Source organism: Mytilus trossulus, chromosome 14 (assembly GCF_036588685.1).
Source record: "Mytilus trossulus isolate FHL-02 chromosome 14, PNRI_Mtr1.1.1.hap1, whole genome shotgun sequence".
Classification (NCBI taxonomy): domain Eukaryota; kingdom Metazoa; phylum Mollusca; class Bivalvia; order Mytilida; family Mytilidae; genus Mytilus; species Mytilus trossulus.
The window spans coordinates 80,563,358-80,581,434 of NC_086386.1; the positions used below are offsets into that span (position 1 = coordinate 80,563,358).

The 18,077-nt window shown below is 31.6% G+C and overlaps 1 protein-coding gene across 5 annotated transcripts in view; it reads left to right on the plus strand.

Annotated features, from left to right (window-relative positions):
• LOC134697259 (serine/arginine repetitive matrix protein 2-like) overlaps positions 1 to 18,077 on the plus strand; it is a 107,061-nt gene that overhangs the window by 23,873 nt on the left and 65,111 nt on the right. For 4 of the 5 annotated variants that reach the window (XM_063559417.1, XM_063559418.1, XM_063559419.1 and 1 more), the window contains exon 2: positions 8,812 to 8,988. In XM_063559417.1, coding sequence (XP_063415487.1) covers positions 8,812 to 8,988 — 177 coding nt within the window. Of the gene's footprint in view, positions 1 to 8,811; positions 8,989 to 17,388; positions 17,542 to 18,077 lie in introns of those variants that run through there. The other variant, XM_063559422.1, reaches the window with a different exon arrangement.

Consider the following 18,077-nt stretch of genomic DNA (forward strand, 5'->3'; position numbering starts at 1 on the left):
TATATATTTCCTTGTAATTGCTTAGGTTATGGAAGTGACATGAAAAGCAATTTTCTTCAGTTTAGTTAACTCATTTCTGATAACTTTACTGCTGCTTTTGAGTTATGTAAAATAAAAGTTGATATAAACTTTTAAATAAGCATTAAAAGGACCTAGTTTAGTATTATACTCAATGTTAGAATGCGTTTGGATTGCTATGAGAAAATTAAATTAAATCTCCTTGTTGATAGGGGGTATTGTCTGATGGTCGGATACTATTGTTTATGTTTGTTTATTTGTACATACTATCTACTTCTAGAGGTCAGAGATCAAACACTGTCCTGGATGGTAAATTAAACATGTATTGTTTCAGAAATCTATGATCATTTACCAATAGAACTGTTTTATTGTTAGCATGACATGAACAATTGTCCTATGTTGGAATGTTCAACTAGTATGTACTTTTAAGTCCAGACATTTAAACTACTTAGAAGCCTTGTAAAGATTATATTCAGGATTCATTCAGTGGTGGATCCAGGGGGTTCTAGGGTTTGTCATCCTCCCTTTTTTTTGGGATGATCAATGTATTTGAATGGGGACATAAAGTTGGAACACCATCAACATAAAATTCTCCAAAATAACAAAAAATGTATAGATATATGGTAAGGTAAACATCTGACTTGGTTACTCAAACTTAAGATATGTATAATAAACTTTGTCAAAGTAAAGCTTAGTTAGAAACCTCATTACATCATCATAAAAAAACATAAGGAAGATATACCACATTGCCTAGTAAATTGTAAGTTTGTAACATTGTTAGGTCAATATACAATGATAGGCAGGTATTTCTTAGCTTGCACATTGTGACTCACTTTGGTGAATGTTTCCTTGTATTCTGTGATCTATCATGGCTAAGTGTCTAATTATTTCAAACTTTTTACCTTTTATAGGAAAGAATTTCAAGATCATCTTTAAACTGTCATTGTGATTTGTATGGAATGTTATTTTAATAGAAAATGAATTCAGGGGATTTGTGTTAAGTTTAATGTAAAAAATGAATAAAGTATTGATAAAGAAAAGTGACATACCCTGAAGGCAGTACATATAGGTGAGATTAGGAAATATTTGTGGAAGTGCAGAATTAATTTGGTCTAAGTAGGTTATTTTCTTAGGCTAGACATAGTACATTAACAGTATTATAAACAATTGTTCCTTTTGTGCATTGTTCGCATCAATGTATTTAATTGGTGATTTAGGATCTGCAATGCAAATGTATTGCTTAAAGCTTATGTTTCGACAATACTCAGTTTATGAACTTTATGTGACTCAAGTTAAATTTTACATGTAAAAGAAAACTTGCAACAACATTTTGAGGTACAACTTAGTTCAGATTTTGCAGTCCACAACAAACTCCACCTTCCCTTCCAGAGCTCCTGTAGGTGAAGAAGTTAAATACTTCAGTGGCAGATCCAGATATTTTTAACAAGTGGGGACCCAGACTGCCTAAGAGCAATGAAGAGGGGGCCTGCTCCAAATATATTTCAAAGATTACCTAAATAACCAACCATATTCTACATACAAACAGGGAAGCCAGGACACCAAGCATATTTATATAGATCGATCATAATTTAATGATATATTTTAAGATCTTATTTATTCCCAGCACTTTGGCCAAGACAAAATAGTTTCTCATAATTAAACAAACATATGTTTGATGTAAAAACGTGCATTTCCTATGGTAATAAAACCTGACATTTTATTATGTATTAATACTAATTGTGTACATCTTACTCATTAGGTTACGATAAGGTCAGATGATCTTAACCACAGTAAATCATTAATAGTTTTATATTTTGTGGTATCAAATAGACCGTTCTCAGGCTATGTAAGTTTCCCTGAGACCGTTCTCAGGCTATGTAAGTTTCCCTGAGACCGTTCTCAGGCTATGTAAGTTTCCCTGAGACCGTTCTCAGGCTATGTAAGTTTCCCTGAGACCGTTCTCAGGCTATGTAAGTTTCCCTGAGACCGTTCTCAGGCTATGTAAGTTTCCCTGAGACCGTTCTCAGGCTATGTAAGTTTCCCTGAGACCGTTCTCAGGCTATGTAAGTTTCCCTGAGACCGTTCTCAGGCTATGTAAGTTTCCCTGAGACCGTTCTCAGGCTATGTAAGTTTCCCTGAGACCGTTCTCAGGCTATGTAAGTTTCCCTGAGATTATTCTCAGGCTATGTAAGTTTCCCTGAGACTGTTCTCAGGCTATGTAAGTTTCCCTGAGACCATTCTCAGGCTATGTAAGTTTCCCTGAGACTGTTCTCAGGCTATGTAAGTTTCCCTGAGACCGTTCTCAGGCTATGTAAGTTTCCCTGAGACCATTCTCAGGCTATGTTACAGTTTCCCTGAATGTGTGATTAGTCCCTAATGGGAGTCAAAGTTGTTGAAAATACATGTACCTGGTAATATGGTAGTAGTATAATGTATAAACTTTTACACAAGAAATGTTGATAATTGTTGTCATGCATGTTCAATTTCTCGCTAAATTGAAGACCTGTTGGTGACCTTCTGCTGTTGTTTTTTCTATGGTCAGGTTGTTGTCTATTTGACACATTCCCCATTTCCATTCTCAATTTTATCATAAATAAGATAAGATATTTATATATATAATTTCGTAAAAACAAAAATGTATATGGTCTTTATTCACATATTTCTGAATAGCTGGATTTCAAAATTTATTGAAAGTAAGATATGCAAACATAATTTTGTTTGATAAATATATTGGAAATTTAAGACAATCTTTGTTAGACAGGCAAGAATTTAAAAATTGATTTGACTGTTTAACATTTTGATTCTTCTAAACTTACCTCCCTTTTGAACTAAAAGTTTTTATAAGAGTTATCTTTCTTGGAAGCTGCTGCTTAACAGGGTCAAAGTTGCCTATTCATATATTATCTGTTTGTGAGTAATTGTTGCTTTTTAAATTGCATTAAAATAATTTCATTATTTTTTTGTATATAAAATGAAATTCTGAATTTGCATGCCGGCATTATCAAGGATTAATTTTTGAATGATTAATTTGAATTATTCCCCTTCAATGAGGACATACCTGATACAGATTTTTTTTGATGAGAAAAGTAGCTCTTGCCAACTCAGTCATTATAATGAACTTGTTTTTTAATTTATACGAAAACCGTTGCAATGCATTGATTTGCATAAAAAGACCATGGTTTGTTACTGATGACTAACAGAGATTCATGTCTTTAGATCACCTGATTTAAGATGGATCTGACTAAATACATTGTTATGTAACCTATATGTTAACTATGACACTTTTACATTTTACAAGATTCTTCTTTTTTGAAGGTCAGACATTTTGGCAGTAACAAAATTTTATTGCATCATCTGAAATGCGGTTAAAAAAATGATTGATTTTTGGTTAGGAGGTGAATTTGTTATTCCAGTTTCAATTAAGTGCTATTTTAGCGCAACAAGCATTTGACATTGTGCCTAAATTAAAGTTGGTCTCCGCAGATTTTTTTTTAGTAATACTATTTTGCTTACATTGACCCTACACTACAGCCAATAGAGAATCAGGTTGTTATTAGAAAAGACATAAAAATGCATTCATATGCATCTTTGCAAGGAGGTCTGATTTGGATTTAACTTGACCTGGATCATCGAAGCAAAAATATATATATATATATATGCTGTAGCAGAACTTAAAGAAAATATCAATGGAAAATGGGTCCTCTTCTATTCCATGTTAAAAGAGTCTATTGTAAGGGTTTTGGTTACACCATCTGCATTCATTGTAATATCTGGGTTAATGATACACATCTCTTTCTTTTCCCATATACATAATCCTGACCTTTTTTCTAAGATTAAAGCACATTACAAGGTGACTCATAGTTATTGCTCTTTCTTATATAAACTGCTTAGGATACTAACTTTATACCTTAATAAAAGAATTATAGAGATTATATATTTTCTTTTGAATATGAATTAGGAAAATTAATCGCATATTAAATCAAATGAGTCAGTATGAAATTGTGTTCTACTTGTATTGTTAGTACATGTATTTAAATTTACTGAATTTCTCATGTACATTTTACTTAAAATGTGTAAGTCAGAATTGAAGTTTTTTTATTTCCTCTTATGTACACAGTATTAAAAAGGCGGTGTCACCACCAAGGCAATAAAATGTTAGGTAGATTTCTAAAAAAAAAATTGCAATCACTTAATATATAGGGACCTCTCCCTCCCCCTAATTTGCCTCTGGTATTTATAGATTTAATCTGGCTGCAACTGTGCAATTTTCATCTTTCCTTGAATATACAATTAGCTAAGTTGAAAGGTATAAAATGGTGTATACAGGTAAAGAACAAAAAGGAGGGGACATGGTTTGAGGAATTCAGATTGAAGTTTGACGATTAAAGTCAAGGGCTCCAACTAAACCCCTCAGAGACAATGTCAGCTATGGCCTCTACTTCCTATCTCCATTATTTTTCCATGGGGACTTTAAAGGAGTGCATATTTTTTTCAAATATCGAAATGAGGAATGCCAAATATTGCAACTGTGTGACAACTTGATAAGTTGATAAAAATCCAGCGTAACTTGTCCCATTATGTCTTGGTCGATTCTATTCAAATGTTTTGACAAATTTAGACATGCTCTTTGGAATCAAACAAAAGTATCGAAAGTGTGATATATCTGCTTTTTGTATCACAAGTAGTTTAGTATTTGCCATTTTATTGCATTTCTAATGACCTGTTTACACAAAAACAACAAAAACGTTTTGTAAAACACCCTCTCCATTACTATCGACACAATCTATTTCTTCAGCCCTGTTAAGTCTATACAATAATTCGTCAAAAACCTGACTGGCTTACATTCTGCAGTTAGATGTATTTCGTTGATACGATTTACATGTTAAACAAATGTTTACATACATTTTTGATTGGGGGTCTGAAAATTAATAAAGGGGGCTTTAATTATAACCAAATACCAATTTCAAAATCCAATAAAAGAATTTCAAAGGAAAGTTTTGACACTTTTACTTGAAAGTTATTTGTTAAGCGAGATTAAAGCCTGATTTCTATAGTCATGTGGGTTCGTATAAATAATCTCTATTGTTGTGTGTTTCAAACCTTACAGACACGCGTTATAATTATCAATGGATAGATTTTGGTGACGGACATTTGATTCTTTACAATTTTGTTTGAGGAAGATACTAGGTTCAATGTTACATTCTCTATAAAGGTTTATATTTAGAAGAAAAACATTTGTAACAGTAGCCGGGACAACACAATGGGTCAGTTGGATTTCCAGTTCGTCACTTTAAATACCACGTTTACCTTGAAAGCGAAGTGAAATATTGGTCAGTTCTCTTCTTAGGATTGTTTTGTGACAGAAGTGCTGGACTGTACCAATTTTAGATATAAAACTGAAGTTTTTAAAAGGTGCAGTGTAGTTGTTTCCTGTTTCTGGGTTTCAGGCAAATAATCATGATTAACAGGATCAGAAAAAACATCAAAGAAGCACAGTCAAAGAAATTTCAAATGCTTGGATTAAACAATCTATTCTTCTAACGTGATTACGTAAACAGATAATGGTACAAAGGATAAATTATTTATAACAATTTCATAATTGGATTCAGTTAGATGGAATTAGACGATTTCTGTGTTGAAAAAAAATGAACTAAACATCGAGCAAGTTTTTGCACAAGATAATTATATTTACACGAAAAATGAAAAAAAATGGTAATTAGCGAAAGGAGGATGGTTACTTACACCTGTAGATGTCAAATTTGATAACTGACACACGTTTATATCGATTAATGATTAAGTAATGATTAATTGATGCCAAAAAAAATTGTGATGCAAAGTTAAGAAACTGCAACATGGTCACGATACTTGTGATTAAAATGCCAGATACAAACTCATGGTTAATGAAACCTAATTAGCCTGGTGAAAACAGTGAATTTATTTATTAACTGTTGTGTGGATTTAAATTTAAAAACTGAAATTTGACTGAAAATGTGAACTCTGTTTTAAATTGTTATGATGGCATCTTCACAGAGGCAAACTTATTCGCCCAGACGTTCTGTGAGTTTTAATTATGCTGATTATTGGAATTCAATCAGGAAAGAAAACACCTGTATTCACACCTGTCCGAACAGGTAAGGGTCAGAAAAAAAGTTGTCTAAATAAAAAAGGTACAAAAAATAATATTTGCAGATGTTGTGATCTTGCGTATTTTTCAAAACTCAATATTGCCTATACAGAAAACTACAATTGTATACTTGTTATAATTGCATGTACGGTCTCAGTTCCTGAAAAACAGTGGTCTAAAGGTTTTGAAAAGAACAGGCACAATATTGGTAGTCTGCAGTAAATTTTCTTCAGGGATTTTTATTTTTTGTAAGAACTCTGCATGTATAGTTTTAATCAGATCAATATTTAGTGTAAAAAGGGGGAGGGTGTGAGAAAACAGGACTACGTTTGAATAATACAATGCATTCCATACTAAAACCATTGATTTGACCATGAATCAGTTTGCTATGAGTGGCTGATTTTAAAATGAAGAATAGTTTGGGCCCCTTGTCTTTCTGAAAGTGGTTTTTGTGTTGTTCTCATTTAAGTTATAATACACATTTCTACAACTAATTTCTATACGATTTTCATTCAGCATTTAAGTTCCGGGGCTGGCCAATCAATGCATTTGTATAGGGACATATATAGTTGGACCCCCCCCCCCCCCTTGTCCTGGTTGGGAACCCCCCCTTTTAAAATGGCTGGATCCGCCCCTGTGAATTGTTGCATTTTCAAGGAGGTATTTATTATAATGTACATAATGGAATAAATAGTCACAAAAAACTGTATATATATGTACAATGTATATGAAATTTTAAGAAAAGATATGGCAGTTTTGATAATGGATAAAAACATCTGAAAAATGTAGCAGCCATGACAGTATGCATGAAATAGGTTTTTATGTTGGGTATAAAAGTATAGTCATCCACAGCATTATACAATTTAGTTCATTGGAAAAAAAATGATAACATTAAGAAATATTGAGGGAAAAGGTCATATCAACTAGTGAGACAATTGCACTGGTGAATCCAGGGGTGGTTCTAGGGGTCCAGGAACCCCCTTTTTATTTTTGGACAATCAATGCATTTGAATAGGGAGATTTATAATAGTTGGAACCTCACCTTTGTTGTTGGTTGGAACCCCCCTTCTTAAATATGGCTTGATCCACCCCTAAATTGTTAGAATAAGTTGCTTTTTGTTTTGTAAAAATAGAGAGAAAAATTATATGAAATAAACTCATCATAGATACCAGGACTAAATTTTGTATATACGATATATGAATTGATCTCTATTGATAAGATGGATCTGATTTGATGAGGGAGGATAGGAGGGATACTCAGCCGGATCATGAAATCCTGGCCTTAAAAATACGAAATCCTGAGGTCCCAAAATAAAATAAAAAAGAATTCCCAGATCCAGAAAGGGTCAATCACGAAATTCTGAGCTTAAAAACACCGATTCCGGAGTCCCATTAAAGGTCCTATCCCCCCTCTTTGATGGTGTCATGAGTATAAATCGATTAAAAAATGAGTTATGTAAATCAAAATGAAATTATGTTGTATTCCCGTTGTTGTTGTTGAGAAAGCTGTATTAGCACAAGTTCATATCAATATATAATTGTAACACATATCTGAGATGATCTACTCTCCACTTTAATGCTACTTCAAATGTTTACAGTGTCAAGGGGAGATAACTTAACAATTACTTAATATCTGTCTGTGGTCTTGAGCAAAGAAATGTATTCTACTTGCCGGTCTGTATACAACTTAAGGTTAATTCAATGTAAATAAACTTTGATTACGACCTCGTTCCACGCTCGGTAGGTGGTCAAAACATCTTTGTCAATATTTTGTCATTGTAATTTAACATAAGAAACAAATAACAAAATCGTTGGATTTATTCTTTGATTAGCGCACTCTCAAAGTGTTTTCCACCACACAGTGCGACCTCTGGTATAATGGGGCTGTTCTTTATATTGTTTGACATTATTTAATTAGGACAAGGCTGCTTGATCTGTGATGAGATTAAACACGGTTTTAATGCAAGAAAGTTGTATAATATTAAATGTTATTAAAGCAAACTTCATTAGATTAAAGTGAATTTTTCACCTCACTGCATTGGTATGCTCTGTATTGTGTGCTCCCATACATTTAACTGAAAACTTTTTACAAACGATTACGATCTTGAGGATTGTAGATTTGACGATTGGGTTTTTGAACAGTTTCTTTAAGTCTTTATCTTCAAAAGGTTTATTGAGTTTTTACAATTCCACAAAACTGTTGTAGAAATTTTGCTTGATTAATTTGTGTCGGTTGATGTCAGTTTATTAACCTATTGACTGGCATCAAATATAGAAACTGAGAAAAAATAAAATGATTGTTGTATTAAAAAGGGTTTGCCCAAAAGCTTTACTTTAAGGTATTGCTAAATGTATTGTATAATTATGCTTTTATCTCAATTTGGTCTAGCAGCATAAATAAGGTTTTTGTGGTGCACAAAGGTCTTAGGTTAAAATTTCTATTGTATAGTTTATTGAATAATCCTTTTATCTCAGTTTTGCCTAGCAGTATATAAAAGATTTTCGAAGTGCAAAGGTTAAAATTGCACAAAATTACAAGTCAAGATTAACGTCATCTAAGCTTGCGGCAGTGACAGTGTATAAAACATGCATTGTTACATAATAGAGAGTCTTTAATACAGTATATTTGTGTCTTCAAATTTGTAAACAAATCGTAATTTATTTTTTAGGGGAACGTCAAAGCTAGAGTCCAGTGTTAAAGTACTGCGATCCTCATCGTTCCTACAGAAAGCCAGAGAGGCCCAGGAAAGAGAGAGAAGTAGACTGGGGATACAAGATGATAGTATTGTCCAGAAACAGTCCTCTTCAAGTATGAAACAAAGACCAAGAAGGATAGAAAGCTTCCAGTAAGTCATTTACCTTACATGCAAAAGTTTGTTTTTGAAATTCATAGGCAAGCTTCTTCTTGAAGGTCATAGGCAAGCTTCTTCTTGAAGTTCAAGAAGAAGTTCATAGGCAAACTTCTTCTTGAAGTTCATAGGCAAGCTTCTTCTTGAAGTTCATAGGCAAGCTTCTTCTTGAAGGTCATAGGCAAGCTTCTTCTTGAAGGTCATAGGCAAGCTTCTTCTTGCAGGTCATATGCAACAGTTTGTAAAGGTCACAACAATCAACCAAAATTTTAATACCATTCAGAAACCAAAAAACATATTTTGTTTAGCCTAGCTGATTTGGTGTATTCAATTTACACTATGATATTATGGCTTAGTCTATTGTGGCTTTCTGGTGGAGAACTGAGCAATAATAGTGCTGTTCCTATTCTTTTGGTTTTTTCATGTTCGTGCAGGGATTTTGTATCATGAATGACTATACCTTATCACATATCTGTAACAAAAACATTCTCTATTTCATATATATGCAAAAGCTGCAGATTTGCTCTAGTCGTATTAGGCGCCTTGAGCTTTAATGAGAGTCTCTAGATGATACAAGGGATGACACGGAAAAGGACATGTTATAATCTATAAATATCCTCTCTTATACATACAACTAGTATAGATGTTTGTTTAGGGGCCAGCTGAAGGACTCTTCTGGGTGTGGGAGTTTCTTGTTGCATTGAAGACCTATTGGTGACCTTCTACTGTTGTCTATTCTATGGTTGGGTTGTTGTCTCTTTGACACATTCCCCATTTCCATTCTCAATTTTATTAAACAATTGAAAGACGTAGATATTATTTATAAATAGAGATATGAGTTTGTTTATTTTAATAATAATTTGTTCAAGGTTTTTATAACCAGACAAAGTACAAAATTTTAATATATCTTATGACAATATTTTCTGCACTTTTATAAACAAATAAACAAAAACATGAGATGCACATTTAGCCAGTAGACACATGTTAACCTATGATTAGGCTAAAAACATTATCTGTGTCTTATAATTATAGAGTTCAAAGAAACTTAAATCATAGAGACCACCCTATATACTAGATAGCTATCATAAAATATCTACAGTATATAATTTTTTGGTTTGTCCTGCAGAAAACTAACCTAATAAGCCTGAAAAGTAACCGATTGTCACAACTTTTTGTATCAAGATGTATGAACAATTTCTGCACTTTAAAAAACATAAACAAAAACAAAAGATTAACATTTTTGCCAATAGACACATGTTAACCCTATGATTAGGCTAAAACATTATCTATGTCTTGTAATTATAGAGTTCAAAGAAACTTAAAAATCATACAGAGACCACCCTATATACCAGTTAGTTATCGTACAAAATCTATATGATTTTGAGGTTTGTCCTGCAGGAAATTACCTAATATAAGCCCAAAAGTAACCGATTGTTACAATTGTTTGTGTCAATACGTATGAATAGAAGAAGTAATATCCTTTAACTTTATATATGTGTTTGAACTTCCGTAAATTCAATAGTTGAAAAAAAAATTCAAATAGATTATTTATAGCGGTAAAAAAATCAAATAGTTCATTTATAGCTTCAAAGTGATAATGATATTCTATAGTGTTGATGATTGTCTGTGTATAAAGTTACTTTGGTGCACTTTGTTTAATTATGTATAAAACTGATAATATCTATCAGTGGATGGGTTAAGTCAGACCAGTTAGGGACTGGTGTCACTATTGAAGTTTTCTTGTATAGTTATTTTGGTCAAAGTTTATGATTGGTTTTTTTTAATTACAATTACGGTCAATCTGATAAAAAAAAACTTTGGCTGTCTTTAGTAGAATAGAGTTTCACTCTATTTGACTTTTAAACTTGGAAAGACTTCAGTCTCGGATCCAGAACTTGACCTAAGGGGGGGCCTGCTGACTGACCTTGGGTGGGGGGGGGGCTGACTGACCTTCAGTGATTCCCTATATAATCAACCAATTTTTTTCCAAGAAAGGGGGGTCTGGGCCCCCTCCTGGATCTGCCTATGTACAGCAACTGTCCAATCAATGAGAGTGTATTATAATTCTTTTACCCTACTTTTGATGCAATAACTTTGATAATCACATCTGATGACTTGGACCAATCAAATTTGATAATGTCAACAACCCAGCTTTAGACAGTTTTGATTGTTTCCAAAATTTGGCAGAGGAAAATATGCTGTTTTATGAAATTGCTACATGTACATATATGCATGGTTGAGCGATTTGGAGAGCATTAAAGAAAAAAAGGGGCAGTTATACAGAATTCAACGAATGTGCAAATTGATAAAAATTTCTTCCAATATATAGTAATAGGCCTACTAGTGGTCAGTAGTTGATCAATAAGATTTTTCAGCTAACACTTAAGTATTTGAAAGTGCGTGAAAATCCTTTAAAAAAATGGATTTTTGTTTTCACACATACTTGTAATACAACTATCCATCAGTATTTATCACTGAATTTTATATCTATACCAGTAAGAAATAAATTTCGTTTAATTCATACAAAATTTAATAGGTTTAAATCTATGATTTTTCTAAGCTAATGGAAAACACTTGATGCCTTTGACCCAGAACGTAATTTGTGTTTATCTATTTACAATTTGATAGTACCGGAATTCTTCACATCTCATTTTAAACTGACAAAACAATATTGTACTTTAAAGTTAGAAAACGTAATTTACTCTAGTAAACAAAATAACTGCAAAGTCATCATGGCATGTGTAAACCTCAATTTGGCATCTTTTGTTATAAGAAAAACAGCTAATTAGGATCAAAAGTGCATTGTTATATGTCACGGATTTTTTTACGATATTTCATTTTTTTTATTACATGACATGTTGTATTTTGTTTTTAGTTACCACAGAGTTATCTACTGACCTTGGAACTTGGCGAGACAATTCGCTATTTCTATATTTAGTCGTATTGTGAAGACTTTTCATGCTACAATAAATCATAAAGGAATATAATTGGTATTGTTAAAGAGTTAAAAAGCTGTGATTAAAATATGACAGGAATTTCATTAACTTTGGACGTAATAGTTTTTTTTCATTCTTTACCTATTGTTAGTATGAATTGGTTAACTACAACCAGTTGAACAGTTTTGACAGCTAAGTTGCTATCTTGTAAAAGAGATAAATGGTAGCTTTCTTAACTACAGGAAGAGGGTGAAAGGGTGAAAAAATTGAAATAACTCAAAGAATTTAAGGTTGAAATGTGATATGGAATTTGGAAAAATTAAAAGAGAGCTATAGAGCATAGAATATTACTAATGTTAACTTATGGTCAACCCATGTTAGAAAATTAATTAGGTAGAGATACAAGATTTATAACCTAAAACAAAAACAAAATTGGGATTGACCTTGAATTTAATCATTTACAAATAAAACTTAATTCTTTACACTTTATATGTATTTTCCAGTTTGTTCATATAGAAAATAACTTGCATTGATACAAAAAAAATGATGGAAATTTTAAGCCCTTGAGTTTTAGGATGGAGTCTGACGAAAAAAATAAGATTTTAGAAAAAAATGTATCAACATCGGTCAAATTTTTCATAAAATTTATATTGCATCGGAGTAGGGTTATAGAAGTTTATCTCAACACTGATATAGAATTCCCCAATTTTATAATTCCCACCTAGACTAATATTTTGACTCTTTGCAAAGATTATACACAAAAAAGTGCTTTCTTTTACAAAATTGAGCCTTTTTATTATAAAATTCAGTCATTAAAATTGTCCTTTGTATCAAAATTAGTACCCTATCTTTCTTTTAATCTACAATTTTATAAGAAAAGTTGGATTTAACTTTTAGATTATCAGGTCGGTAAACTTCGTATTACAGTATTCCCTTTCAATTATTGAATTAAAGCATTCGTTGGGTCATACAGTACTTAACAATTTGAAATACTTATATTGTTTGATTTCAAAAAGACAATAGGATATACATTTCCAAGTCTATCAACGACAATGAACACTACCTGTTTGTACCTTAGATATGATTACGTTTGTCCCGGGTATTATATTGGTAAAAAATATTATGTGGATCACACATGACTGGACCTCTTTTGTTTTGACAGAATAATGGCCGACAATTATATTTGCGAAACTATTTATGTTATTTTGAGGGAGATTTTCAATATTTAGAACTACAAAACATAATTGATATTATAAAGAAATGAATTCAAATTTGTTAACGAGGATATATTTTCCACTCCTAAGTAAAAGTACTATCAATGTGATGTTATGAATTTTTAAACAATGGGAAATAATGCTTCACAGATTAAAAGCAAGGAAGCTAATATTAACTCTAATGATGATTCAAAACCAGAAGATGAGATGTGAGTTTATGTTTTATGAAGTTTTACTCATTTTGCTACTGTAGCGAGATTGAAATTATATAAGAATATTAAAAATGTTGACATTTTTTACCACTTCAGCTTAGGTACCTAACTGTAAGGAAGGTTACTTAAAAAAGTACAAAAACAATTTAGATTTGTGATTCTGATCTACTTAACATTCAGTGACAAATATTTCAAACAATTTTCCAGAACAAATAGAAAAAAAATCTACTAGTTGGAGGCAGGCTCCCTCAGGTATCATTGTTGCCTTTAAGAAGGAAATTTTAGGGTTTTTTTTAGACTATAATGGTTAAAGGGAAAATGTTGCATGGGAATGTGCAGAACAGTTGATTTAGAAATCATGTTAATTTTGGTAGACATAATATTTGAAGAGCAGTCATTATAATAACTACAGAATGTTGACTTCAAAACTGTACTGTCTTGTCATGCATGATAAAGCGTTAGATATTTTTGCATTGTGTTTTTAAATTATTAAAATATTCAATAGATCATTTTGAGCTTAAATAATATTTTGGCATTGTCTTTAATTATTAGAAATATTTAATTGATATGAATTAAATGAATTAGGAAACAGCTATGAATAGAAAAAGGCAATGACAACAGTTACTAGTACAAAATTTATCCTTTATTGCTTAAGGATTTGAATTTATATTCCAAACATCAATAATTTTATCTAAAATCATCATGTAAATTACAGGTAAAATGTAGTACATGTAGTTTCAAACAAAATTCTAAATGCTAAACATTTTCTTCTTTGGATACTTACAAGAGTCTCACACTGTTGTCTTACTAAAAATAGCTATCATGACATTTGTGAGGGAAAAAAATAAACATAAATAAAAACAGACAATGATTTATGGAACCATATTTAGCCAAATATGTCTTTTATTGCATATAGGGGCATAAATAGACATCATATTAGCATACAGCATAAATTAACTGAGTCTAGCATACTTATTTGTAGATGGGATTTGTTTTAATCGCCCTCAAAAGAATATTTGGAAAGCCTTTTGTTTTACTCCCATTGTCGAATGTTTTGATTCTCAGGTGCAGATCCATCCATTTTTTATGGGGGGGAGTGTTCCCAACCCAGGATAAAGGAGGTTCCAACTATATGTGCCAACCCCCCCCCCCCCCCCCCTTTGATCTGCCACTGATTCTGTCAATGTGTCTACCCATCTGCCCACTGCAAAGATCGACAATTATTGTAGTCTATGAAATTTTAATGAAAGGGGGACAATAGCATACATGTTTTATAGAGCTACAGGTATTTTAAACAATAAATGCATGAAAACAACAATATCATTTTAAAGGCTTCAAATTGATATAATTTGTCTTATTTTCTCATTTTGTTCAAAGGGTATTTATCTTGCTCTAGAATTATCTTTACTAAAGCAACCAACAATTATGAATCTGTAATAAAAAAAGCATAAATATTTGATAACCATTTCTGTATTGTGTTCTTCAATTGAAGTTTTATACCCATGCATTAGGGCAGGGCAGTTTGAAAGTTTGCAACTGTAAAGCATGATTTCTGCTGATGTCAGCAACTATCAAGATGCAGTTTTAAGTTTGCAAGGACTAAATTCTTTGACTTGAAATATCATATGAATTAGAAGACACCATACTATTTTTGGAGGTATGTAATTGATTAAACAATCCTCATTAGTCTCAGGCATCCTCTTAAAGACCTGCAATGTTGATACAATATGATAATGAACCCTTCTATAGGATATACTGAGCCAACTTTTAACTTGTTCACATTAAGGTAACAGTACACAGAAACACATTTGACCCTACAGGGGCATTTAAAGACATTTCACTCTACAGGGGCACTTCTTTCTGATTTCCAACAGAAAGATATTTCACCCTACAGGGGCACTTGAACTTTCTGATTTCCAACAGAAAGACGTTTCACCCTACAGGGGCACTTCTTTCTGATTTTCAACAGAAAGACATTTCACCCTACAGGGGCACTTCTTTCTGATTTCCAACAGAAAAACATTTCACCCTACAGGGGCACTTCTTTCTGATTTTCAACAGAAAGACATTTCACCCTACAGGCGCACTTCTTTCCGATTTCCAACAGACCTTTTTTGCTGTTACTCCTAAATGCTGTGTTCTCTGTGGAGAAGCAGCAAGTCTGCTTATTTTCAAGTTTTGGTTCAACCTGTACTGGAAGTACATGTATAGATCTAGTTAAAGACCTATGGAGTTGTTGCTGTATTGTCTGAAATCAATGATTGATTGGTAATGTTCCAGCATTGTGTGTTCCAGCAAGCCTTAGTGCCTGAAGATAACAGAATAAAGTCATGAAATATATGCACTTGATGCACTGAAAAAAGCTAGTCAATGATTTATACTTTGGATTGCAAGTAACAATTGAAATTTTCCAAATATAAAACTTGTCTTATAGTCAGAAAACATTCTGCAACTATTTCTATGTAATGTGAATTATTTTGCTGACATATATAGTCTATATTTTTTAAAGATCAGTTCAAATAAAAAGTTATATTGAAAAGAGATACAATTTGGTTAGTTTCATTGTGAACAATGGTAAAATTCCAATCTCAAAACTTCATAAAATATTTATTCTAACAAAGTAAATACAATTGATACAATTTTTTATTACTTTGATATTATACTGTTTTATCCAATTAAAAGTGTAACCCTCTCCAAATATATAATTAAAAGATGTTTTGTCCTTGTTTGGTAAAATTTCAACTTTCTATTTTGTATGAATAGAACTCTGATCTAAAGTGTCAACACAGTTAAAAAAAATACAAATCTTGAGTTTGATTTCTGGGGTCCACTTTTGATAATAATGTTTACCGAACTTTTAATTGATGTACGATTGCTTTCTACCGGGTAGTACTGGGACATTCTAGTAAATAAAGTATGCCTATGTTAAAACTAAAATAACAGAAAAAGATTGAAAGGCTCAAGACTACTTTGTTAAGCTAATCTGAATGTAAAATATTGTACGGACAGTCTGGAGACGAGGTTTTGTTTGATGATTTTATCGTTTAATGTTGAAAAAGGCTTAGGCCTTTCAGAATCAGAACTATTCATTATGTGTGCATATGAAGTTCATTTAAGGATACATTTTGTTACTAGAATGTCTATTTACAATCAGCTCAGTACATTTCCTATCTTTTGATGGGCTAACTTATCTCCTATTTACAAGGGTTATTTCCCCTTAAAAGCTTCTGTCAGTAGATGGATTTAAAAAGGCTTTTCATGTTTAATTTATAAACTAACTAGGAATAAATAAATAGTTTTTATTTGTTGGGATATAGTTGATAAAGATAATTTTATAATGGCACATTATTTCAGAAGTATTTTTGCATTTCCTTGGTTTGTATTGTAAACTAGGCTTTGGTAATATCTAAAGCATCATGTACTGGTCACAGCTACTGAAAACAAAATCTCATTCATTTGGATATTAGAGTTGTCTAAAAAGATTGTTCAAACAACAATTTGTAATGTTACCATGATCTCAAAACTAGAAAAAAGAAAAGAAAAAAACAATTTCAATGCAATGATTTCTTGAAACAGCAATTAGCATTGAGTTTTTTTCAATGAGATAAACCAAGATTAGAGAGCGCAATGTTAATTCTTTCACAAGTTTTATACAAGTTTTTCAACCTAAATGCAACGATTACTTGAAGCAGCAATTAACATTGAGTTTCTGTCATTGAAATAAACTAAGATTAGAGAGCGCAATGTTAAGTCTTTTACAAGTTTTGGACTATGATATGGGAATAGGAGAGAAAAAGACTCTTCACTACATTCATTATATTCGACCTATAGATAATAATGTTTGTAATTTCTAGTAGATAATTATAGGGTAATTAAGTAATAAGTTCTTCCTGTTTTATTGACTTTCACCTGATATGTACCTATCTAACCTTAAACCACAATCATGATGTAACAAGCTAGGTAATTACTTTATGTCTTTCAAATTGACCAATCAGATTTGTTGTTACAACAGGTATCTTCAAGACATTTTTACCTGTATTAAGTCATTTGTGTAAGATGTATTGTAGAAATTCTTATGTCAACTGTTTGAATGTGTGTTGTATGGATTGGAATTAAATATTGATGACGATTTCTAACTTTTATGATCAAGGATTTAACACGTTGATATAAACACAGAAATATAAATAGGTAGGAAATAAAGTTTTTATATTATTTATTATTTAAGATAAATATTTTGACAGATTGAGAAGGATTTTATTTATTTATATTTTTTCAGGTCAAATGTACAAAAATTACTTTTAATGTGCATATTTCTACCTCCATGAGGCGGTTCCTTTAAGTTAGCTTCCTAATTTCATTGCAATACACTGAATTATATTGGCACATCCATATTTCTTATACCTACAACCACCAAGCAATATTATAAGAAAATTTGTTCATTATAGTTACATTAACAACAAGTTTTTCTGTTGTTTGTTTTTGGTTAAAAAAAATATGTTTACGTCCTTAAGCATTTACAAAATCTTAAAACATACATATAGTAAATTTTGACTTTTTTTTTCTTTATAAAATATATAGATTTTATGTCTTTTATACAAGAAAAGTATTAAAAAATGCAGATATGTTTTAATGTCATACTGACCTGGAATGGAAATTAAAAAAAATAACAAAATTATAGTGTGGTGAAAATACCAGATCAATAATCCTTAGATAATAAATCAGGT